Source organism: Acyrthosiphon pisum, chromosome A1, assembly GCF_005508785.2.
Source record: "Acyrthosiphon pisum isolate AL4f chromosome A1, pea_aphid_22Mar2018_4r6ur, whole genome shotgun sequence".
In the NCBI taxonomy this organism is placed as follows: domain Eukaryota; kingdom Metazoa; phylum Arthropoda; class Insecta; order Hemiptera; family Aphididae; genus Acyrthosiphon; species Acyrthosiphon pisum.
This window is the reverse complement of record NC_042494.1, coordinates 73,611,980-73,638,868: the sequence shown is the minus strand read 5'-3', so window position 1 is coordinate 73,638,868 and position 26,889 is coordinate 73,611,980. Positions and strand designations below refer to the sequence as shown.

At 30.2% G+C, this 26,889-nt stretch overlaps 2 protein-coding genes across 31 annotated transcripts in view; one reads left to right on the top strand and one right to left on the bottom strand.

Moving 5' to 3' along the window:
- LOC100161663 (tropomyosin-like) overlaps positions 1–19,256 on the top strand; it is a 40,815-nt gene extending 21,559 nt beyond the window's left edge. For 4 of the 24 annotated variants that reach the window (XM_016800881.2, XM_016800882.2, XM_016800878.2 and 1 more), the window contains 6 exons: positions 3,944–4,014; positions 4,451–4,526; positions 5,070–5,132; positions 6,347–6,416; positions 7,688–7,766; positions 9,368–9,607. In XM_016800881.2, coding sequence (XP_016656370.1) covers positions 3,944–4,014; positions 4,451–4,526; positions 5,070–5,132; positions 6,347–6,416; positions 7,688–7,766; positions 9,368–9,371 — 363 coding nt within the window. In that variant the 3' untranslated portion in view covers positions 9,372–9,607. Of the gene's footprint in view, positions 1–3,391; positions 3,463–3,943; positions 4,015–4,450; positions 4,527–5,069; positions 5,133–5,472; positions 5,536–6,346; positions 6,417–7,687; positions 7,953–9,367; positions 10,500–10,538; positions 10,957–18,583 lie in introns of those variants that run through there. The other 20 variants (XR_510290.3, XR_510281.3, XM_016800883.2 and 17 more) reach the window with 14 other exon arrangements.
- LOC100164430 (protein regulator of cytokinesis 1) lies at positions 18,848–25,566 on the bottom strand. 7 transcript variants are annotated; one of them, XM_008180399.2, is made up of 14 exons: positions 25,085–25,566; positions 24,261–24,296; positions 23,205–23,370; positions 23,020–23,118; positions 22,756–22,899; positions 22,574–22,693; positions 22,353–22,505; positions 22,128–22,292; positions 21,827–22,050; positions 21,585–21,732; positions 21,330–21,488; positions 21,127–21,255; positions 20,529–20,699; positions 18,848–19,744 (listed from the first exon to the last, which is right to left on the bottom strand). In XM_008180399.2, exons 1-14 carry the CDS (start codon positions 25,123–25,125, stop codon positions 19,496–19,498), a joined length of 2,004 nt encoding a protein of 667 aa, XP_008178621.1. In that variant the 5' UTR covers positions 25,126–25,566; the 3' UTR covers positions 18,848–19,495. The 7 variants fall into 7 exon arrangements, with proteins under 7 accessions (XP_008178621.1, XP_008178620.1, XP_016656383.1 ...); XM_008180398.3 differs by having other exon boundaries at positions 24,966–25,097; XM_016800894.2 differs by having other exon boundaries at positions 21,160–21,255; positions 24,966–25,097.
- Between the last annotated feature and the right edge of the window lie 1,323 nt (positions 25,567–26,889).

Here is a 26,889-nt window from a genome sequence, read left to right as displayed (position 1 = left end):
GTAGATATCTAATATCATAATATGGATAGGACGTGACATAATTTTGTTTAAACACAAAAATTAGACCATTTGGTTATTTCGAACGTTGACGTGGTGTGTGATGCTCGATCTATGGATAATATTATAAGAAGGAGAATACAAAGAATACGTTTAAAACGTAGGTAACGATGATAATAAATCATTGTTTCGCCGACGAGTCGAAATTCCTGACGTCGAGGCGGTCCACATTTTTGTCAACGTGGTCGTTAAAATATATTTATTATACAGAGTGATTCTATAACATAGCACCGTACATGCTCGACGTCCCTCACTCGAAATGTGTGTTTTTGGATGACTCAATATAACACTAAATAATCGTAAAAAACGTTTACCATGAAAGAAAAGCCACTTTTTAATATTGTTTAATTCTCGGGGAGCAACACTAACATTTGTTTTCTCAGTATGTCGCGCTTAATATGACAACATATTGTATTCCGTATTTCCACGACGTTCATTTAACAGGACGCTACACAGATATTTGTTATGTCTGTCTTAAAAGTGCGTAACACGGCAAATTTACGTTCAGCAGATAACGTTTAACTCCGTTAGTTTAAAAATTTGAGTAAATCGACCTATTATGAAACTTGATGGTAAGAACATTATCTGTGTTAGTATGTGGGTTTCTTACGATAACTTAGTTTTAAGAGAGTGATGAGCATTTTTAATTTACACTTCATTCTATACGGATAATTTGCTAAAAAAATTAAATATTGTAAAAAACCCACTTACAAACACATATAATGTTCTTAACAGCAAGTTTCATAATAGGTCGATTCACTATAATGTTTAAACTAACAGAGCTAAACGTAAATTACGTTGAGCGTAAATTTGCTATGTTACGCACTTGTAAGACAGAGACAACAAATGACCGTATACCGTCATCTTAAGGGCAAATGGATCTATTTTACCATTTATTATTTACGAGGTTCTTATAGTATAGATAAGTATAATACCTGTGCATCGGCCGAATAGTTTTTTTTTTCAATTTTAAGAAGTTCTTTGTGGTTGAAAATAAATTAAATTAAAACACGTTTATCATTATAAAAAATTTAAAAAAACTATTGGACCTAGAGCAATTTATAGGAAATAACCTTCTCTATAAAACGTACTATAGGTGATCTCTTTTCCTTAAACTGAACTTGATAGTCGTAAATCGTAATCATGTAACTAATAAATTATATATTTTATTATTATATTATATCTAATTTTTTTATTGCTAGAGAAAACAAAATATGTTAGTGTGGCAGTCTTTCAAGCGGAATATTTTTATGAAATGTTCATCTATAAAATTAACGAATATTGAAATAATAGCTTTCTATTTATATCTTTTAAGCTTTACAACGATTTGATAAGTGGAGTATTTTTGAACAATTTCGCTGAGTTTCCTCTACCACTAGTGTTTTTTACTGTCTAAATATTCGTTTAAATGCTATTATGTAAAAAAAACAACTTGAATATTAATTCTACGCCAAATATTCCTAAACAATATTGAACATTTTTTGCTCTTTTTATTTCGTAATAAAATAATTAAAGATTGACAGTTTTAGCAGCCTTTTAAAAAATCGCCACTATTTAATAAGCTATAAAAATTTGACGAACATAATATACGGGACACGAATGTTAACGTGTGTTACGTTTTAAACAATCACTCTGTATACGATTGGTTTACCAATAAAAAATGATAACAGTTTCTAGACAATATTATAATATTAGCAAAACGTTTTGAATTTCAAAGATGTTCCCTCGCATACAGAATGAGTGCAATTTTGAAGAAGTATCATGAGCTAATATTCCCGTGTTATAACAATGTATAATCATTCGATTTTTTGTCTGGACGATTGACGAATCTCGTTTTAATTGTTAGTTTATTATGAAATATTATTGTCGTTACGTGTGGGTTCTTTCGAAGTTTCGAATGTTATCTTGTGAACGGACACGGTTTGTAATCGTCGCGAAAGTTTAAGTATGTAGTTATTGGTTGTAAACTCGTTCAGCTAAGACACGATTATTTTCATAATAAGGCATTGTACATCCATAATGGTAATATACAACCGATTTCAAATGACGGGTATTATTACTGTTTTGTATTTGTTTACAAATATAATAAAAATAATAACTACTGAGTGTCCTGGCTGAATCGGTATTCGCCATAAAATAATAATATGAGTATAATATTATGACGTGTTATTACTTATAATAATTACAATGCAATGTATCTGCTAATATATTATGTATTTATCGTGTTGGTTGATATTATATAAACATTTTTTTTACTAGATAAGCAATTAAAATTAATGTTTTTGAATACGTCTGTTTGTAAAATACGTCACTAGTATATCGATCAGTATTATTTTTTTTTTAATGTATAATGTAATTTTAAGTTAAATGTTAATCTTTATATTGTAAAACGTTATTGTCGACCATCTAGGTATATTATAAAGTCAGTTTACTTGGATTCAATAGGAATTTTGTTATATAAGCCATACAGTCTGCATAATTAAGTATATTGGAATAATATAGGATAACTCGTTAGGCTGTTTGTGGTTTGTTGTTCTTTGTTTAACTCGTCGAAATCTAACAATTTCACTGTCTTGGTGTTCTTTTGCATATCATATTGACTGTACAAACCTATACATTCCTGTCATTCCTAGTCAATAATAGTAACGTTTACATCCTGTAGAGTGTTACAAGTTAATATAATATAATATGTAAATGTTTAATGTGGTGTAGCTAAGGGACTAGGCACTGAATGAAACACCACTCGTGCCACATTCCACAACAAATAACAATAATCCGTCATTTTTTATTTTAAACCATCAGCCTTGCAAGTCGACGAATTTATCTTGAGTTTCTCTATAAAGCCTTATGGCTGTCTTATTTGACGGTCACTATGGGTCGAAAAATATAATATGGATATTACATATTTATATGTATCCGCGTTGCCATAATGGTATTATATCATTTATATTATTATAATAAGGCGCCCATCAATAATTACTAACTATAGAAATCCTATTAGGTATACTGCAGCTAAATGTGTTTGTTTTAAGAAGTGGGCAAGGGAATGGTGGTATTTTATTTCACCATAGGAGAAAACAGTAACGGAGACTTCAAAAGTCTGATTTTCATGAAGTAATTTTTATTCGCCCCGACCTACATCACATATATATATATATATATATATATATATCTTCGCTACACCACTATACATAAATACATGTATATTATATGATAATGTGTGCGCGTGTGCGTGTGTGTGTTCATCAATTTACCTATAACTTAATATTTGTATAAAAAACATTTTAAGACCGTTTTTGTTTAATTATCTTTTTTGGGAAATTATTGCGATTAGGTAGCGCGTAAGCTGGCCATGGTTGAAGCCGACTTGGAAAGAGCCGAAGAACGTGCCGAATCAGGCGAATCGTAAGGACGATTAATAAATCATTAGATTTACACATACGAAAAACACTTAAAGGAAATCGTTGGATAATTTTTATGATTGCGATTTTTCATTGCTTTAGCAGAACATATACTGTAGTGTATTATTATATCATATAATATTATACTACGCTTAAACAATAATTGTTGCGCGCATAATTAGTTTTATTAAGTTTTTTTGGGCTTTATTTACAATCATAGTTATTTTCATAAAAAAAATACTGAAGCTTAATATAGTTTCTATTCGGCGGCTGTTTGAATTTTTTTTTAGTTTTCGTTTTCGGTTTTGATTTTTTTGTTTTTGTGTTTTGTGTGTTTTTCATCTATCCATATTATATAATGTTATAATATTATACATTATCTATATCTTTGTCCTTTTTCCAATTTGTCCAAGATATTTTATTATTTTTAGTTTTATTGCATGAAATTAGTTTGTTATATTTTTTTTATTTTCAATTGCAATTAGGTCGGCCGTAAATTGGTCATGATGGAACAAGATTTGGAAAGAGCTGAAGAAAGAGCTGAACACAGCGATGCGTAAGTATATTAGTCGTTTTAAAGTCGAAAAGTGAGAACGCGCACTTCGAAAATAAATTTAAAAATACTTCCACCCTTATTTTAGACCATAGTTAGATGACTACTTTTTGGTAAGTGCTGAACAACAAAGATGGTACACCTTTTACGTGAACATATTTTGTTGTATTTTTGCTTTATTTGAAAGTAGTGTGTTGCGTCCGAGTGGCTTTACATCGCAATCAAAAATTACCAATTTTTTCTGTTGTAATATTTACTCATGTAACTTTTAAGGGTATTTATAGTAAACAAATACATTTTCTTTAAACCTTCGATCAAATTATAGAAACCCTTAAGTTTGAGTTGATATTTTAAAAAAAAATTAACTTAGTATCTAGTGAACATAATTATTTTTTGTATTACCTGTTGTAATAATTTTGTGTTAATTTTTATCCTACAGAAAGATCGTGGAATTGGAAGAAGAATTACGTGTTGTTGGCAACAACTTGAAATCTCTCGAGGTTTCGGAAGAAAAGGTACACGTATACAATTCAGTTAAATTAATTACATTCATTTTTACGACCAATAAGACGTTTACAAAACAATATTTATTAGTTTTCTTATAATATTTATCAACATAATATGTTATAGATAAACCAATAATTGACATTTATTGTTTTTAAAACCTTACATTATTGATTCAGAATATTTTATAAATCAATATCTGTTGACCAAAGGAGGTTTACATTATTGATTCAGACTATTTTATAAATTAATAATTGTTGACCAAATATTAGAAAAAAATAACTATTTGGCCAGACTCAACTAAATGGGGAAATATTTTTCATTCAATCATCCCGGGCAATTCAATTTTATAAAAATAACTGACTTATAAAATTAAAAATAGTTTAGTTAATTTGAGTTTGGATATTTCTAATAAAGATCCAGATAGAATATTATAGGCAGATGCGTTAATAAACTGACGGGACATTTTAGAAATCCATAAATCCTTGTATAGTATTTAAAGATATCCTATTGTATAAAAAATTTCTAAATTTCTAACTAATGGTTTTGGACAGGCAAATCAACGTGAAGAAGAATATAAGAACCAAATTAAGACTTTGACCAACCGTTTGAAGGAGGTATTTTATATAAAAAACAAAAAATTCACAGGCTGCGTTTGTTTGCATTTTAGCCTGCTTAAGAAAATTAAAAAAAAAAATACCACCAAGGCTTATAATGTTACTTACACCACTCGTACCTTTTTTATATAATACCTAATAATAAAACTTGTGATTTTAATATGACACTTTTCCCACGAAACTTACTAAATTACAAAACCAAATTTAATAATACATTATCTTAACGTGTGTTATAATACTTTTGTCTAACTTGATTTTGTTTTTTTTTTTTTGCAAATTGGTTTGTACACGCTTAACTCACAAACATGGCGCACGTTTATATACTTAAAAATAAATATAGGCCACACAAAGGGAAGAAACGTTTGAGGAACAAGTGAAAGGTCTCGGAGCACAGCTCAAAGAGGTATAAGCTCAATATACATATTTAATACATGTCTTCATAATTATTATATAATTTATAATGTTCATTCTACATTTTTCTCGTATATTTTTCTTTTTATAATTATCTATGTATGTCTTTCTCTACTCGTCGGTCGCAGATTGCCGTAACTCAATTTTTGACTTAATATTGAAGCTCCGCTGAGTACGACACAGAACAGCTGGTTTTTTCTTTATCACGACTGTTCGTGTATATTATGTGATTACGGTAACATGAAAAAAAGTTGGATCGTTATTTTGAAGTTTTCGTCCTGATTTCACGTGTACGATGTATTCGTTGTATACGGTGGACTCGTATTAAGTATAATAATTATTTGTTAATAATGCACATCTCGATGCTTTCAACGAGTTCACAGTTTTCGCACGATTATCCGCACACGCCGCCATCAATCGTCATATACATATTATAATATTAATAATAATTTTAAATCTGAAGTGTTCGTTTGCAGTTCATAACACCGTGTTTCGTTAACAATATCACTGTCATAATATACGATCGTTTTATTTAAATTAATTAATTTGATTTCGAATTTTTTATACCGCATGGTTTTTCTTCTATGTGTAGTGTGTGCAGAGTGTATCCATATCACGAGAATTTGATATTTTTAATGTAATTTGTATATAATTGTAAAACCGTCATATCCTCGGGATAATACACTCTGTATACACTTATAATATTATACTTGTTGTGTTTATTCGTTAAAAACAAAAACATTACAAAACTGTAAATATTAAACAGACATTAATCGACACTCGATTTTTTTTTCCACTTATAGGCTGAGGCACGCGCTGAATTCGCTGAGAGATCAGTGCAGAAATTGCAGAAGGAAGTCGACAGGCTCGAAGGTGAGTTTTACGTTTCCCTCGTACATTGTTTTATATTTTCAAAAATACTATTATATCGGTTTACAGTCTTGGGATCGATAGTTTATTATAATAATATTTATACAAAAAAGATCAGCAATATCTAAACGCATAGTGTGTCGCGTAATATAATATTTTGGTACCTAATATCCCGCGTGGCGTATAGGTACTTTTTTACGCTGGAGTATTAATATATTTTTCCGCGGATCTCATTCATGTCTTATGCATGTAAATATAACATACAGGGTCTTCTGAATTTCGCGATCAAAAAAAGCTGATGGGGATTCTCTGTATACGTTAATGAGATTCCTCGGTCCCCACCAATTTTATGTGCACTATGCATCATACAACTGTACAAGACGTCTAGTCTTGACTAGTTAGACTGTATAGTCCACAAAATATCGGCAGCATGATCTAAGACCGTTGAAGTTTCAATGTCACAACGGGGAGGCGCATGGTAAACAATCGAGAACTATACCTACAAAAATATAAATAAATAAAATGTGTTTTTATCGTGTTTGAGATTGTTTTCTAATATCGCGCTCATGTGTTGTCCGAAGGCCAAGTGTTTCTAATCAAATAACGCCGATTAATCGATATAGTTTTGTGTCTATATCACATAATTACTACAATAATAATAATACGATGATGGTCTGCACTCTGCGCGTGCGAATGTTTATAATAAATAATAATAAACCTAAATAGAGTATCGTTGCGGTGTAACCAACGAATTCGCAGACACACATCATCATCATCCTCGGTGGCGCCGAACATGACGTCTAATATTGTCTCAAGTGGTGATGTAAATGTTATATACAGCGACACTATGATATGTAATAGTATAATATGTACTGTTTACGTATAAACGTGTACATATTTGCACGTACTTGTGTGGTGTACTTACATTTTACCTAAAATTTGATCTTATTTAGAGTGGGGGTGCGGTGAGGGGTAACATTCGCCAATGTCCTGGCGATTTAAATGTACACTTCGGTGCCACCGGATTTGTCATCCTTGATTCTGTATTTAACATCATAATAATATAATATTATACTTGTCTGATTTTTCGGCACGTAGAGTTTTATTATTTGTTTTTTTTATTAAACATCATCTTCAGTAGTCTAGTGACTTGTATTTAGATATTGTTTTGGTTTTTTATTTTTTATTTTCACTTGTTTGTGCATGTTAGCTAAATGTTTTGTTTTCATGTGTGACGCGCGTGTGTGTTTTGCTGTGGACCTGACGCAACACAGACGACTTAACTGGCGAAAAGGAAAAGAACAAACATCTGCAAGAGGAAATGGAGGCCACCCTGCACGACATTCAAAACATGTAAAATAACATACCGTCCCGCGTTTTCCTTCCCCGTCCCTTCTTAGCAAATTTCCTACTCCTTATTAAAAATTATCTAATATTATTATTTAATTTTTTAAACAATTTTTTTTATACTTTTACACTCGTTATATTTATGTTTTGTTTAACATTTCCGCACTCCATACTAACTTCGTTATTGCACAGGTTTGACTATACACATTTTAATAGTAATTAAATTAATTTATATTTTGTATTATAATTTATAAATTAATTTTTGTCTTTCTTCTTCTTCTTCTTCTTCTTCTAACCTATCACTATACGTCTATACTGCTTACTAACCGTATGAACGACTATATTATTATATACTAAGTAGGTACTAACGCTCATAATATTCGAATGTTTATATTTATGCATCGTGTTGACAAATACTATGTACGCTCAAAGAAAATATGTTGGTCTTTCATTGGGGATTTAAAAATCAATTTTATGGCACAGGTGGCATGGTGGGGAGGGAGACATAGGTTCATTTCGAATCACAATAAACATTTTCATCGTGTGCGACCGTTATTTATTGAATATTCGAAGGTGATAAATGCACTAATATAATGTCCGTATTTTTTATAATAATTCGAGTACGATATTACCGCACATCGTGAAACTTTAAAACAATAGAAACCGTATTCAATTCCGAACATAATATTATTCTCTATAGTCTATAACAATATACCTTGACGTTAACTGACTAGTATACAGTCTCAATTACAGTGTATGGTATATACGTAGGTACGATGAGTGTAGGACTGCACGTAATGGACATTTTACGATGAACAAAATGAATCACAATATGCACACATCGTGCGTAACGCCTACCTATCTATAAGAAATGTATGTGCATCTATATAAATATACAGTTTAAAATAATAACAAAAAAATTCGATTCTTTTGTTCATTTTTCAACATTTCAAATTATTAATAGGTATATAATCACAGACCATAGTTAATGTATAGGTAATTATTTTAATGTAGACTTCGCATGATCGACCAACACTGAAATAATAATTATTAAAATATGTTTATACATATTATATTTTTTGTTTTTGGTAAAATTTGATTTTTGTTTTAATAGTGACTTCTTAGATACTGTCGTTGTTAAACCTACTAATATTTCTACGTTATAATTTCCGTACTAAACACAAATCTATATATGACTAATGAATGTCTAATAAGCGTGTAAGATTAACGGACGGATTAACACTATCGATTTTCTTCCACGTGATTCTTGCCCTTAGAAACCATTAACACTATAATAATGTTATTAATGAATTATTATATTATGTATATTATTAATTTTTTCATTCTTATATGGTAGTTGTATTATTATACTAAAAACCTGCTAACATCCTCTATATTTGCGAAACCAATCGACTATCATTCTATTCGGCTTTGTCGTCTTCTTATTTTCTATATATGTACAATTATGTGATTGGGCTCTACGTATATATTATATATATATATCACACTTCCGCCGAGATACTGTCCTGTCCAAAATTTTCTTTTCACAAACCCGAGTCGCGTCCGAACGTTTTTACTGACCCGGTGGTAACTGATTTGCTTTTCAGATGAGTTGGTCGCCGAAAAGGAGAGATTCAGAGACATTGGCGACAGCTTGGACCTTGCGTTTGTCGACTTGTATGGCATCTAAACACAAAAAAAACACAAACACACAACACACACAGACCTCCTCCTTTCCCGACACACACGATTCCACTAAATTTTATCCATTTCCGTCGTCTTTATCTCCGACCACTCTCCTGCAGCTCTACCGATTACCACACACTACATTCCCTTTATATACAAAACACAAAACGAATAAATAAAATATAATTTTAATAATACAGTGCTACTAACACCGTGTCCACGCGTTAAAATTTTCGACACAAAACTTGTAACTTTAGTGTATTTTAGTGAATTACCTAAATTTTATTTTTATTTATTTATTTAATTTTTTTTTTGTTTTGCAATGTATTGTATTTCATAGCTTACTGATTTTACGATATTATTTCGGCTTTGTTTTTACGCTTGTAGAAAATTGTACGGAACGCCGTAGGTGTGACCTTTGACTACCCCGAAGTGAATAATTAAAAAAAAAATTGTAACTATTATTTCTATGATAGGTACTTTTTTTCTCCACCTGAGAGAAATCGTATAATGTCTATTGACACTTTGTACCGGCCGTGGCGTCACGTGTACCTAAAATGTTTTTTTTGTTCTTCGGAAAACGTCTGTTGAATATAATTAATTTTTATCCAAACGTTATTATTATTTATATATACGCTTAGTTTTTATTTATATAACATAAAAAAAAAAACCATAACCTAACTTTTGTCTAACTGTAAATGTCTATTAAAAAAAAAAATGTATTTTTGTGATTTATATAGAGCTTTGTATTGTTTTCGTTGTTAGTCAAATAACCTACGATAAAAATATAATTGAAAAAAACACAAATTCTGATATATAATCATCTCAGTATATAAATAATATATATATTACCTACGTCTTATTTGTATTGTACAGACGATTTATTTCATTAACACTTAGATCGTAATCACTGATAACTTATTTTACGAATTATTATTTATTATTATTAAAATTTTTTTTTACATATATTTATTGTCATCCCAAGTGCTATATGTTTTACCAATAAAACAATGTAAAAGAAAAAAATATATTAAAGCGATTTTGGAAAAAAAATGATGGCTTTGAACATTTCGTTTTTGTTTTATTTTGCAGACGAGTTGGTACACGAGAAAGAGAAATACAAATACATTTGTGACGATCTTGACCAAACGTTCTCTGAACTTGTTGACTAACGCGTTCAGTATAACGGTGGCCATGATATTGATACGATATCGATGACTTAAATTATATTTATTATTTGTTGTGTTTTGCAATATTTTATCATCAGCATGTTGATTTGTATTCAGCCCATTTTTATCGAATTATTAATGACTTTTTTTATAGGTATCAGAGAATTGCATCAAGTTTTTATTATTTTTTGTCCATGTAAATATTATAAATGTTAATTAATGCTAATACTGTTTGTTACCGCGAGCAACTGATGACGGGTTTTCTTGTTCTGAACCCCCAGAGATTATATATTATAATATGATATACATAATAATTATACAGACACCCGTACCTACACACAGTCGAATGCGTTTTTGATTTAAATTGTATTTCACTGCACACTTATTATTATTGTTTTGCGTTTGATTTTGTATACCCATATCACCGCCGTCGTGCATGCCTTGTATCATCTGCCTACATCCTCGTCCTCGCAATCCTTTCCGATAAATACCTACAATTTACCTATAGTGTACCTGGGCCATTATATTATTATTATGGCGTTCGCCGCGGCCACACACGATCCTCGTCGACGTCGTCATCAGTATTATTATTATTATTGGTGAATACGACGCGTCGAGAAACTGGTTGCAGGTATGAAATTGTTTGGTTCGCATTCTAATGTTCTTGTCGAACTGCGATCTACATGTATAGGGTCGAAGAGTCTTTAAACGGTATAGTCTTAAGTCTTAACTCTTAAGTTCGACCTGCATCGATATGTCTCAACACTCGAGATGATGGTGGTGTTGTGACAAAGTGGAAAACAGATATTTTTTAATGGATGTGTCCCATCCCGGCTCGACATACTTGCGTTGGTAGTATAAATTCGAAGTTTCAATTAATGAGATTGCACGCGATCGAGAAACTGAAAACAATCACTAGCAACAGAGTCGTTTGTCTGACATTTTAGGCCTCGCGTTATAAAAAAAAAAGTATATTTTCTGAGGCCTAGCTTAAATCAAATTGCCCCAGACCTCGCTCCACCAAAAGGCCAGCTATGTGCAGACTAACAATATAGGTAATTTAATGGCACGTTAGTTGAGATCTCTGCTATATGGAGACGTTTACCTACCCTGCACAACAATACCTACTATATTAATTGTTTTAATCTATATGCTATTTAGCTAATGAATTATATTGTTATAAGTACCTAGGTTATAAATTTTTTTTGTACTAATGCATTATAGGCATTAGGCATACTCGCCTCTTCAATTTTGTCGTGGATTAGAATTTCGGTATAAAAGCACGTAGGTATCACCTCCTATTATATTATAGTCAATTACAGGTATAGGTAGGTACATCGAACTGCACGCGTAATCCATTATATTTTTATCTAAAAAATTGTTTGATATTATAAAAAAAAAATTAGAGTTTTACCGCAAATATTAAGACGTAGACATCAAAACTATGCATATTATAATATATAATATAATCGATACACACCTCCTACACGGGCGAAAAAAAACCATTAATAACTTCCTAGCACGAAATCGTGTCGTCGTACTCGCGTAAAACCGTTACAAAAATTGAAGCATATAGGTATGTTAGCATAGATATTATGTTGGCAAGAACTAAGAAGATAAGCGTATCGCGTATGATACATCGATGACGGTTTATAGTAATTGTAATTCCGGCCTCCGGGTCAACTCGCCAATTTATAAAATATGAATTTAGTAGGTACCTACATAAACTACGAGCAAAAACAATAATAAAATATTTTCTGAAAACGTTTCCTACCAATTATTATTGATTATATAATATTCATTACCTAGTCATTATATTTTATTAACGCGTTCATAATATGAGTATAATAGGTACAGATAAAAATAGATCATTTTACTGGGCACTTTTTTTTATTGTTTTACGATGAGTAGGTAACGACTTGACTTTCCGTCACCCTTTAAAAGTATTAACTATTAACCATAGTCTATATAGGTATACCCCGTACCCAACTCTTCAACTATAATATGACTGCGTATACAAATACCCATTGACATGATATGTAAGTGCCTATAGGGTAGAAAATAAACCCATCGGTCAACTCCAATTTGTGTGGCTTGTGACGTAGATATGTCTGAATTTAGGTCACACGAACTCGGTTTTCTTATCGAACCGCGGTCTCAAGTTGGTGTCATAAATTATTCCGGTAACTATGGATACGGACACACTGCTGCAGTTTTACATATTTTCTGATGCACATTTATATAGGTAATGTTTAACAGTTCGTTTTAGGATTTTTTCGTCAAGTACTCGAGTGTATAACTCACTATGACGACGGTATAGTCACAGTTTAGATTAAAAATCGTACCACTGAATAAATTTAATTTCACGCGACCCTATACACCTGAATAGTGTTTATTATTGACTATAGTATTATAGTGACTGATTAATGGGCATCGGAAGCGAGAGAGACCTAAAATAAAAAAATATCGACTTGAACCATAGTGCATTCTTGACAATTGGGGAGTAATACGTATGCCTCATCGACACTCACACAAGCCACAACTATATAGTAGAAAACAAAGTACGAAGGTATAAAAAACCATTTAAAATGTATGCATTTAATCCTAATTCAATCTATACGGATAGTTATGTTGTAGAGTGTAGATGAATAGATATCATAGACCTATAAACCAATGGAGAGAGGAAATCACCAGACGGGTTTGTCGAGTGAGATTAGTGAGATTTTGGGGCCGTTATAGTGTGCAAAAACATGTTTTTCTCTCTCATATTATGCTCATTAGTTGTGTTTTGCTCTCTTGGTTATGTCGTCTGGATTAACCAAGTGCAGGGCGGTGTGGGAAGCGCTGTCCATAGTCCATTCGATTATAGGTTTATGATATAAACATACCTAATAAGTGACTATATATGTCACGTGGCATCATGGATAGGCTGCGATCACTTAAAAATGGACCTAATGTGGACACCAAATGCTTAATACCAGTCCATGTAATATATCCATATATAGGTACACTTACCATACGATATATTCTACCTACTTATATGGACACGATTGGTGTTCATGTAATAGGTATAAGTAGATAAATATAGTAGGTACCTATTATACATAATGATACTGTCACTGCCTATCGGTGTTGACAGATCTGAGTATGGAAACTGTTGAGCTACATTATAATGTTGGGCAATTCACTTTCACAGCTGATAGGTACAGGTGTTATAGCTGTATATGGACTTGGCGAAATCAACTTTTATCTATAGTTTATATTGTAAATAATCAAAAATAAAATTTGATTAAACGATGGATATTTGAAAAAAAAATTTATAGGGTAGGTACCTACCTACCAAAAACCTAGGTCTGTATTCGTTCGATTGATTAAATGATGATTTTAACTGTCGATACATTTTCAAAAACGTTTATATTATAATATATTGTTTAACTCCCAGGTACCTTTGTCTTATCAAACATACATCAATCTACATAGGCAGGTTAAAGGTTTAAAAAAAATATAGGTACCTAACTATACGCAATACAAATTACAAACAGACATCGCAGAAGATAATTTAGGTATAATATATAGTGAACGTGAACTGTGAAGGATCTGTAGACTAGGCTAGGCTTTAGGGGCTAAGCCCCTCCAAAAATTTCCCACATTTTGTTTTAAGCTTGTTCAATATTATCAAAGTAAGGCTTTAAGTCCCCCAAATCTCAAACGCTATTTGCGCCTATGATTATGAATATAGGTAGGTATATCGTATATTATTGTTTATATTTATGACGAAAAAACCGTTAATAGTTTAATAAGTTCAGGTAGGTACCTACTTAGGTCTTAGATGGAGTGGTGGTACCTATGTACGCTTAATATAATAATATCTGATACCTATACCTAGCTATATATCTGTATACATGAAATATATATTTATATCTGTATACAATTCCTGTTTTAGCACCTACCGGAGGTGATCAATTCCCTTTTTAAATTAGCCTAAAACCTTCTCTGTGATGTCTTCTTTAATTAAAAAAAAACTGCACGACGATTGAATTAGTACCTAGTTTCGGAGTTTATCCCGAACAAAAAAAAGCGACTTAATTTTATATAGCAGTATCTATAGATATAGATGATCTATATAAACGTGACATTGAGTACCTAAATAAATTAATAAAAATTTGAAATCTTTATTGTAATAAAAATAGCCATGGACAGGTATATAAATCGAAATTTAAAATGGTAATTTCTGACTTCTGAGTTATATAATATATGTATGTACCTACCTTCCTACTTACTGTACCTATATAAGGATAATAATCCAACGTTATAGGTTTTTAAGATATCACGAGACTATAATGATTTGAAAATTATAATAAACGGTGGAATACCTAGCAAAGATTTCTAAGGGGGGGGGGGGGCAATAAAAAATATTAATAAATATAATAAATACAATTTCTATTGCTATATGTTATATTAATTAGTTATTAGTTATTACTTATTGGGTAATAGGTAGGTATACATATCATACCTAATGCCTAATGGCTACAGCCTACATTCATATTATTATAGACATAGGTACCACAGACTATATATGAAAATAATAAATAATACCTAATAATAATACAATTTCCATATATTCTGTCGAGGGTAGATACCTATTCATATAATGTTAGGTGTAGGTATGCAATATTATACTTGTCTATGGAGTATTGACATAATGTCAAAAATTAGCCCCCTCTCCCCTGGCTACACCACTGATAATAATTATTATAAATTAATTAAAATGTTTGAATTTTATGATTTACAAAAATTTTCAAAATAAAAAAGTACTTGACCAAAATATATCTATTACATTTAAATTTATATTTTATATAAAGCCATTACTGAGGACTATTATCCAAAATATATATATTATATTATAATTGAACGTGTCCTAACTGACTGATCAACGAAGTCACGTAGAGCTTAAATTATGATCAGTGCTTGATATAAACCACCGGTGCATTGCACCTGGGCCCCGAGTCTTTGAAATATTCGGGGACCCCGATATTATGGATATCGAGTACTATAGAATAAAATTGGTACTTGGTAAGATGTATATTTTGTTTTTTAAAATAATGTATTTAATTAATTTTACTTTGAAAGTATATTTAATTTATTCCCATCGGTGGTAAATTATAATTTTAATGTTTGATTGATTGTTTTGTATTTATTTTTTATACACATTATCGTGTACGCTGATACACCAATTGACCGATACACGATAACGTAAACGTCTACGTCGTATTGCATTCGGCGTAGTGCGAATGAATCCAAAAGTAGATGTATTGAACATTTTCTAATATATAGTACATTTTATAACATTTTAAATTAGGGGCCTCTACATTTTTTTTTGCACCGGGGCCCTAAGAGTTCAAGATCCGGCACTGACTATGATAGTAGTTACTAACTAGGTAGTTAGAGACTTTAAATTTTCATCGTAATTTCGTACCACAATGTAGAGGGGTGTACTAAGGAGAAAGGACTTTACAAAATTTGTATTTTGAAGAATTTCGCTGAGTGCTCACACAAGGATATTGAGATGTAAATTAAAAATGTTTTGTTGTTTATAATATAAATTGATTGCAATTGGTATTAGGAACTCGGGCGTGCATCAAATCGTCGCGATTATGGACTTGAATAAACACTAAACAGAGTATATCTTTAAACAAATGTCAGTGTTTATTTATAAAATTCTTCTTCTATATTATGTTTTTTGCCTAGACTTGAGTATTATATACAGGTAGACTCAAAACTACTCGTCTACTCGACCGATTTTTATGAAAACTATTCAGAGATTGTTTTCGGAGATATCAGAAAAGATTTGAGAGTACCTTAAGTTTGAATCACGTTAAAAAATATAACTAAAGGTTATAATATCTGAACTAATTGGTCCACTAAAACAAAAAACCTCCCACATAACGAAATACTCTTTTTATTAATTGTTAATTTTTGACCGAGTGAAGTTGAGGGTTACACAGCTAGTATATCCATGTGTAAGGTGGATAGGTAGGTACTCAATATATTAGTACCTAATTAGTTCGTAGCCACTAGCCAGGTAATAATAATACAAAGTTTAATAGGTAGCTTAAAAACTTATCGTTGTACGAGAAACTCGTACAAATTTTGAATTGGAAACCTCAACGTTTTCAAAACAATTATTCGATTAACAATTATTTATAGTAAAATCGAGGGTAGATACACTGCACGCAGGTCATTTCCGAATAAGTAGGTAGGTGTAGGTACCTACCTAGTAGGTAATTAAATCATAGTCATAAAAAATCCAATTATTTGAGAATATTATATGGTCTCAAGGTCTTTAGACTTGAAATTTTAAGCGAAGGTTAAAAATCACATTTTTAATGAAGACATAATTAAACGATAAAAGTCCTTCCCCCGTGTATTGGTAGATATTGTGCTCGGTGAATCATTCTGTTAAGGTTAGATATTTTGATCACCAATTTATAGATTTTTTGATAAATTTTAAATATATCACAAGTTCCTATATGGCTATATTCATAATAAATTAGTGGACACTGGACATGTACATTGCGAGTTGTTTTTTTTTTTTGGTAGGGACATTAGCTTAAGAAAGGGCCCTCTCCCACGGTAAAAAATCACCAGTATTCATTTCTAAATACTAATGATATATACCTATCTAACTGAAATTATTTGTGTACCTTCGACAGAGAATATAAAAGGTTGTGAATTGGCAGGCACAGCTATAGATATGAAACGTAAGTAAGGCTTTAATCTAAACTATTATTAAGTTATTTTTTTAGGTACAAAATATAATTTTATAAGCAATAGCTTTCACGAGCTTAGATTGTTTAAATTTTAAGCGTATAAATGTTTTAAATTTAGGTAAGGTATTAAGGTACTCCACATGACAAATATGGACATATCACAAATAGTGTATAATTTTTTTTTATTTGTCATTACCTAGATGACACCACGAATTATGGCCGTAAGCTGAGGTGATAATTATCATTACCTCCCAAAAATGTTTTTTTTTTTAATGTTATTATTTATGAAAATTCATAGTAGACGAGCGGGTACCAAACTAGGTGGATAGGTACCTTATAAGTATATGTTTATAATTTGTTTTTTACTTTATAACCGTATATCCTACAGTTTTTGATCTTGTACACACGATAATAACAATAACCATTTTTTGTAGACAGCTGATTAAATCAGTGAATGGTTTGAAATAAATAATTTTACTACCTGCTGGCAGTTGGCTGATATATTTTCGTATTGTGACGGGCTGATTCGAAATTTGCCAGTCTGAAGCTGGCTAAAATATTCATAATTTATAGGTGAACTATGATTCAAACGTGTAAGGTGTAACACAATATATTTTTTTTATATGTGTGTGTGTGTGTGTGTGATTCACGGCGCGACTGTGGGAGGGAGGCACTGCCCCCCGCGGGTCGTCCACCTCCCCAAACATAATCTACTTTAAACCATGCATACATTTATAACAAAAAATAGTAAAGCCATTAAGAACCTGTAGGTATGAAAAAATATATTCCAAGTTGGACCGGCTTGATGGATTTTGGGGCAATGTGCAAAATGCTTTTGAAGTCTCAAAGAGACAGTCCCATTTTAAGCCCATTGATGAATCTTAATCATAAGATAAATACATACCTAAACAAAGGGGCCAACAAGCCGGTCATAACCTATTAGAATTAGCGTTTGAAAATTAATTCAATGTTTCACGTGAAATATTTCAGACTTCAAACACTAATTACAATTGACTAATACACTATAGTCTATAATACAAGGGGGGGGGGGGTTATATGCTTGATGAATCAACATGTATAGACATCAGTGTCTTACAAATTCTAACAAAAGCTGATGTGAATAACTGATTTTTTTAATGCCTATGATAACAGCTATCATTAACATGCATGCGACTAACAGTTTATTTATTTATTTTAGAAAAACTTGACACTGCCAAGCAAGAGTATCGAGTTATTGCTGACCAAATTGGCCAGTCATATGATTTAGCTGCATATTAATCAAATACAAGCATAACGCTTAACAATCTTTAGCATTTGTATTTTTTTATTTTTAGTCAAGTACCAGTACTATAGTATTGAAAAATACAACAAATAGCTTTCATAAAAATATTCACTTATTTTGTGATTTATATATTTTAAAAATAATGCTTTCGAGTTAATATATTGCATATAAATAAAACAATTTTTTAACATAAGGATCACCATGTTTTTTTTTTTTTTTATATTTTGCTACAAATATTATATTATTACTTAAAAATAATGTTATTTATCTTGTAAACGTGTTTATATTTAATAATTAAATTTCATGTGATAACATTTACCAATACTCTGGTTTGTTATAATTTTAACATAAACAATAGTATAATATGTTCTTTACGCTAAATGTAAATATTTGAAGATAAAAAACAAAATATTATAATTAAAATTAAAATTAAAATACAATAGTTTGTGTATATTATGTTTTTCAATATAAAAACAATATAATATCTTTTGCACATTAGTTAATATATATACAATTGTGCAGAGTATAACATTTATGTCTATTCAAACAATCAAAGATTTTTAAATTATATGAAATAGCTTTTTGATTATACATTTTATTTTTTAATAAAAATATTAATTCAACAAACAAATTGAGTAATTTATTGAAATACCATATTATATTAAATTGTAATAAAAAATAATTTGTTTAAATTCACAAATGTATAACTAAAAATTTCTTACATATAATACTGACACAATATAAATTTAAGTAACAAACTATACATACAAGAAGGTAAATTGAAAAAAAAATTAAACAGTTAATTGATTAAAAAGTTTTAAAACATGGTTAAAAAATTATTGGAAGTTTGTTATTTATAGTTCGCGTGAGTTTGGTAACTGTGCGTGTATTGGGCGTCATTCTTGGTGTTGTACGTAATGGCGTTTTAGGTGTGGTTGGTATTGGAATTTGAGATCCTTTAACAGGGGTCTTCATTAATGGTTTCCTCGGTGTAGTAAATGTTGCATTTGGTTCCCTCAATACACTTTTAGTAGTTGGACTTGTAAACAACCTATGTTTTTTGGATTCAAGATGTTCCTAAAATATTTAAAATAATTAGTAATTAGTTAAGATTATTATTTACTAAGCATAGAAAGCCATATTGCTATAAATAATTATGGGATACAACACATTTTTATAATAACATGCAATTAGAGTTAAATGGCTGAAAATTGACAGTTTTTAATTTATATAATGTAATATACATGATACAAAGACAATTTTAAAAGCATAATGAATCAATTTTTTACAAAATTGTTCATAAATAAATAATAACAACATATTATGCATACAAATTTATTCTATGTAAACATTACAATATATTTTTTATACTAATTTAATATTTAAATAAAAAATAACAAGAATCATTTAATTTTATTATTTAACTAAAATATATGATTAAATATCAGCTGTATTTGTAGAACTGTAGTGAATTAGTAAAATATGTAAAAATTCCGATAGATAAAAAAAAAAAAAATTATATTCATATATTGGTTTTAGATTATTTGACTAGTAGTACTACTATTGTAGTTGAGTACCACATTTTCTAAGGTAATATCTATGGTTTTGTTAATTATGGCTTTATGAGTTATTGGCCAATCAATAAGAATTAAATAATTCTATCATTCATAAAACATTATAAAAACAGTTTTAAGATTCCTTTGAGAAAATTCAAATATAATAAAAATTAACATTAAGAATATAAAATTTTTTTTTAGAAAAAATGTAGTTTTTGCTGATACGAAATAAAAAGCGATAGAAATTATATTCACACACAAAGAAATTATTACGTGTGGAACGCATTATCTCACGTAATTCAAACCTGGAAGGTTGCATAAGATTCAACAGATCCATTTTCATCATTGGATCCATGGAAGGTTGGATGCTGTCTTGTTGTAGTTATATTTACTTCATTTAGTTTGGTAGAGTTTAACGGAACTAACGTAGCTACATTAGTATTATGAAAATTAAACAATTGTCTTCTTGGGGTAACCTAAAAATGAATAAACAAATACAATTTAGTATCATTATAAATGAGTAGTATTTAACAATTAATTGTACTTACACTAGGTAGAACCTCGTTTATTTGACATAGCTAAGACAATTATGCGACTCAGTATAAAACATGTTTGAAATTATCAATATAATTAATAAATAATTGTTTGATTCACTGCACTTTTTATTTCAAAAATTAAAAACAAACATTAATAGACGCCCGTTATTATATTATTATAGTCAGATAAATAGGTAAGTCTGATAAACGAGGTCTAACTATATACTAAAGAATAATATGATTGTCTTTAATAGATAGTATATGATCAAGGTAAATATAAAATTAAATTTAAGTTCTAATTCAGAAAGAATTAATTTGAATAAAAGATTTCTATATACAATTAATTGTTTGAGCATTATTTTGTTACCACAGCTTTATGGTCCATGCCGATTTTACGGACCTTAGAAGCTTGGTTGCTTGATGTACCGACTATCTTTCTTTTACTGCGAGTGGCTGTTAGTGGCGTTTGAGGCTTTGTTCCACTTTGTATCTTGGACTAAAAAATTTATAAAATTCTTGTATTACTCACATACATTATTTTCTAAAAAAAAATAATAATATAATAGATACCTTTGTTTGTTGTAAAATTTTCTTATTGCTTTTTAATTCATCCCACTGCCTTTCAATAAAATCAAATAACCTTTCATCTCTATAGTAGAATATTTTATTTTCTCTTTGTTCATATGATAGCAATTGGTTCTTTAGTTCTCTTTCTACTTTTGGTAGTTCCTGTAAAACATGATTATGTTTTATTAAACAAGTCTTAAAAGGGCAAATACTAAAAAATAGTATAAAAAAATGTATGTTAATTTAAATAAAATTTACTTTTTGTATAATTTTTCTTTCTTTTTCTTCTTTAAGTAATTGGCCACCTCTGTTTTGCCAAAGTCTTGCTGGATCATTAGCTTGTTCTTGCATCATAATCATCTTATTCCATAAATGTTCTCTTTCTTCAAATAAATGATAAATAGAACTAAAAATAAACAATAATTAAAAAATTATATGTGTGCAGAATAATTATGATTCACATTAAAGGCAATTGCTCATTATTTTTTATATAATCTTACATGTTATCATTATAGAATTTTTTAGCATTGTCAACTTCAATGTCTAATAAGTCCATTACATCTTCATTATACTCAGTGCTATAATACACAGGGCACTGTTTTCTTTGACGTTCACCAAAATGACATCTATCCCATAAGTCATTTAATTCACTACGTAACTTTTCGATAAATTGTTTGATGTTTTCTTTTTTTAATGTCTCACATCTTTCAACTTCTAATTTTAGCTAAAAAAAAAATATAATTACATTAAATCAAGTTGCAATAAAAAGTTAATATAAAATATTAAAACTTATATAGGTACCTCTTGTATAACTGATTTTCCAAATCCTTTTTTTGTACTCACAAAATGTTCTCTATAAGAAACATCAATTTGTAAGCGATCCCACAATGAATTTAATTTTGTCCTTAATTCCATAGCCATACATTTTTGATTTTCTGTTTGATTTTCCAAGCGTTTTATCAATTTCTGTTTATAATAAATAAAAATAGTTGGTAAAATATCATAAAATTAAAATATTAGTCTTACTTGAAGTTCATCCAAGTTCGATTTTGACAGTTGAAACTGGTTTGGATCTCCCAACACCATTTTATCAAACTGTAAAATTGGTATTTCTCCCAGATCTGCCAGTAATGATTCAACTTTTGATTTTTGTTCCGCAAATGTAGATCGACGTTTAATCTAAATATCAGGTGAATCATTCAATGAAATATTGTTCACACATTAAAAATAAAATATAATGACAATACTTGAGTATTTGTTAAATCTATAAGATGACTTTTGATGTTTTCCAGCATTGTTGCAGATGGCATATCTTTAATGCCCGAGTATTTAGGTTTTTCATTAAGTAATTGACAAATTTGTTTTTCCTATTTAAAGAAAACAAACACACATTACAAATATAAAGTAAGGGCTAATAAGTCAAAATTACTTCTTCTTGAAGTCTATTAAGTTCTAACATGCGCTGTTCTTTAATTTTTCTACATTCTTGTAGAGATTTATCAATATTTATTTGAACATCAATCAATGGAGTGGCATCATTGTGGTCATCAATTGAAATATGCATTTGTAGTTCCTAGATTAGTAAGTAATTTATTAATAACACGTCCGTCTTCTATACTTGACTACACCATATTGTCTATATAAGTAAATATGATTTCCTGACAACATTTCTAACACAGTTTATATAACTAACCTTTTCTAAAAGTTCCTTTTCAACTAACAATTCCTCAATATCTTTTATAATATTATTTTTGTCTCTGTCAGATTCCATAACAACTTCATCCAAAAATGACTGAACATTGAAACAGTAAAATGAATTGTAATTGTAATTATAATATATATATATTATTATTATATATATGTATTGACAATACTTACAGTTATATGAGCTTTAAAATGTTCATGAAGTTGGTTTATGCCGTTTTTCTTTTCATCTGAATCAGTTCCATATATAACATCTAGATTGCGTTGTACTTTTTGGAGTTCTTTTTCTGAATATGCACAAATTTCATCCAGTATAAGTCGTATTTTATCTGTACCTGGACTATAGATCAAATATAATTTTAAAAATTATGCGATGGTTAGTTGAGGTTTTACAAAAATACGTTATCTCAATAGTTTGAAGAAAAAAAAACTAATATTTAGGTAGTTCAGATGTTAAAGATTGTATAAGACACAAGTTATTATTATTTTGAGAATTAGGTAGGTACCTTCAAGGTATTAAAATTGTGCTATTGTGACCTTAGCTTAACCATACAATTTGATAATATAAGTATATTGTGTCAGTATTAGGAAGGTACCTAGGTGCTGTAATGATTTTACTTATTTTACTTTATTGATCAACCTTAATAGTTACTTCTTAGGCTAAAGTCTTAGATTTTTACACTTAAATTGTATATTTTTATAAATTATTATAAATTATTTATAAATTCACATACCTAACTAATTTAACACTATTATCAATTAAATATAATTTAACATTTTGTTTTTACTTATTGAATAAGTTTATAAAGGTATATTTAAAATACATTACTTAAAATTGTATTTATTATTAGGTAGGTAGGTACTTTGTTTATATTTTAATAACTATTTAGGTAAGTAGCTTTATTTAATTTAATAAAGAAAATATGTCAAATGTATTATAATACTATACCTATAGATAACCTAAATAGTAGAAGTAAATACCTTTAGATACCTATGTAATTTAGCTTTCAATTTGATTAATAAATTACAGGTGTGGAGAAGAATATTATTATAAAATAGCTGAATGTGGTTGTATATTACTATTAGTAATTTATTTATCAATTTTAAATAGTAATAATTTAAATTTAAAAACAGTGTAGTTCATAACATACATTTCAATTAGATTTTCTTGAAATAAGAATAAAAATAATAAATATTAACTTATATTATCTGATATATTATTAAACTCACCCCATTGAGTAATCCATTTTGTGTAAAAAGCTCGAGCTGAAATAATGGACAATTCATAAGTAAAGGTTAATTATCAATAAACACTGTCAAACTATGACAATCATATAATATATTACAACAGATAAGGTAATTTATAATTAATAAGTTCAAAAAATTGTTCATTTCGTAGTGAATATGATAAATTTTAAAGAGTTTAGTCATAATCATTCAATCAAGCAATGCTAAGGTACTTCCTGCAGAATATGACAGTTACCTATATATTTAATTATTTTTGTAGTCATCCAATTGGTAATGGTAAGATCTCTGATTCCTAGTATTTTCATTGTAAACAGAGGTACTGAATTAATTAGTACTTATTGAACAAAGACATGAAATAATAGTCTGTTACTGGTTTAGGTATTACGATAAAAGGACACTATGACCTTACAACGATGCAGAAAATCATCTTGCACACAGAACGCAGAATATAATAATAGGTATCTACGCATTACGATCTGCAGGTCGAAATGAAACAGTTTAGATATTAAATAAGACGTAATCGTATGAAAGACAATAATAATATGTTTGGGGAGCAAAGTTTGAAACGAAACGCCTCAGGCCGCTGGGTAATTACCAAATGGTAGTTATTAATACGCATCAGTCCGATAAGTATAACAATAATTAAAGGAAAAAAAATAAAATGCGGACATTTTACATGTCAATTACCGTAATGTTTTGCTGGTAAAGAGGCGTTGTGAAACAAATCGTGCATCGCGACATTTGCGTCCCGTTGAAGCGCACATTTCCGGGCATTTATTCAGTCGGTTATAATATTTTGTACTTACTCGTCTTTCATCGACGGCGACCCGAACATGATGGACGACATGCTTTCTATTTTCTCGACGGCGGCAAAATAAAACTCTTTGGCATCGGTGGTAGTGGTAAGTCAACCGGTTTTATATTTATTGCGGCGTGTGCAGTTGTCGTTTAAATAATAATGATAATATTATGTCGAACGGCACGACAGTTGCGCTTCAAAAAACGATCAAAACAGCAGAAATTCAATAACCATTAACCCGACGAATAACGATCGGCAAATGGCGACGCACAAAAACAAAATACGAATTACGAATGTACGCTGACTCGTTCGAAATGTTCGAATGTGTTACGTCTGTGTGTGTGTGTTGGTATCGGACGGTTATTTTTTGTAACGGTTTTAGTTACGCCGATCGCCGCGGACCGGTGTCGAGCGCTGCTTCCGCGGTTGACGCACACGGACGCGGGTCGCGGGTGGTCGGCGGACGCGAGCACGGCGAGTGGCTACTGGCTACTACGCACTACGCAGTACCCACCATGGACAGGTATGTTAATATTATTATCATAAATTATGGTATGCACGTCGCGGTCGCAAAATGCACGACCCATGGTAATATAGGTATGAACATGGACAAGCATGAATGCATCATGCGACATGCATAATATCATAGAACAATATAATATATATTATATACCTGACATCATGGCAGAACCAGTTATTATTTAAATTTTATGAGCATTTACCGCGTCAAGTGCCGGAGACGTCACAAGTCTCAACCGTGGTTGATGTCATGACTTTATGAGTTCCGAGTTTACGACCATGGTCATTCTGAATTTTAAATGTTCATATTTTTTGCATTCAAATTTCAAATACTATAATTGAGTATAATAATATTATATTATTATTATACGATATACGCCGCCACGCAGGGCGTGTATAGTATTAGTGTTTTACCTTCAGTCACGGACGCGAAGACACACCTGTCACCTGTGGCTGTGGCCATTGGCTATTATAGTACTATAACGAGTGTAATGAGTACCTAATGACATGAAATATTATTAAAATACATAATTAATAATCAGTGGCGCAACTTGATTATGAGGGGCCCATGTTAAAAATTTCTAGCCCGGGGCCCTTACCTCCTAGCAAGAATTAAACACAGTACAGCACTTGGTATAATCCGAACGTGGTTCAAAGTACTCTTTAAACTTTTCTAATATCTCCAAGAACAATTTGAAATTTTCACAAAATCGGTCAAGTAGTTTTTGAGAACCTATATAATAGCCACAGCTTATAAATATATACATTTAACTCTCATGTTTGTTTTAAGATATAATTTCTTTATTCAAAACCATAAGCGTGTGACGATTTAATGGATCCTTTTACGTCATCTACCAGAGTAACTAATGGCAAACATTTAAAATACTATTTTTTACTAATTATTTAAAAAAAAAAAAATAAACAAAAATGTCTATCGTTAATCACAAAATACCTCTCTGGGTTAAACTAACTGGGTCTAATAGTGAATCTAAACCGTTCAGAGGACAGAGACTCTCTCAAAAACACACAAAAAATGTCGAGTGGTTTAGGAGGAGATCAATGACATACAAACAATCATTTATTTGTACTATATATATAGACATAGATTGTTATTATTTTCGGCCACCCGGCACCCAATTAATTTTACCAAACAAAATTATTATACATTAAAACTTTCCCCGTGACTCGACCGATTTACTTGTGAAAACCGTATTAAAATAAGTAGAGTTCTTTTCGAGATATGCTCGTACATAAAAAAAAGGGGCTTCTATTTTATATATATATATATAGAGA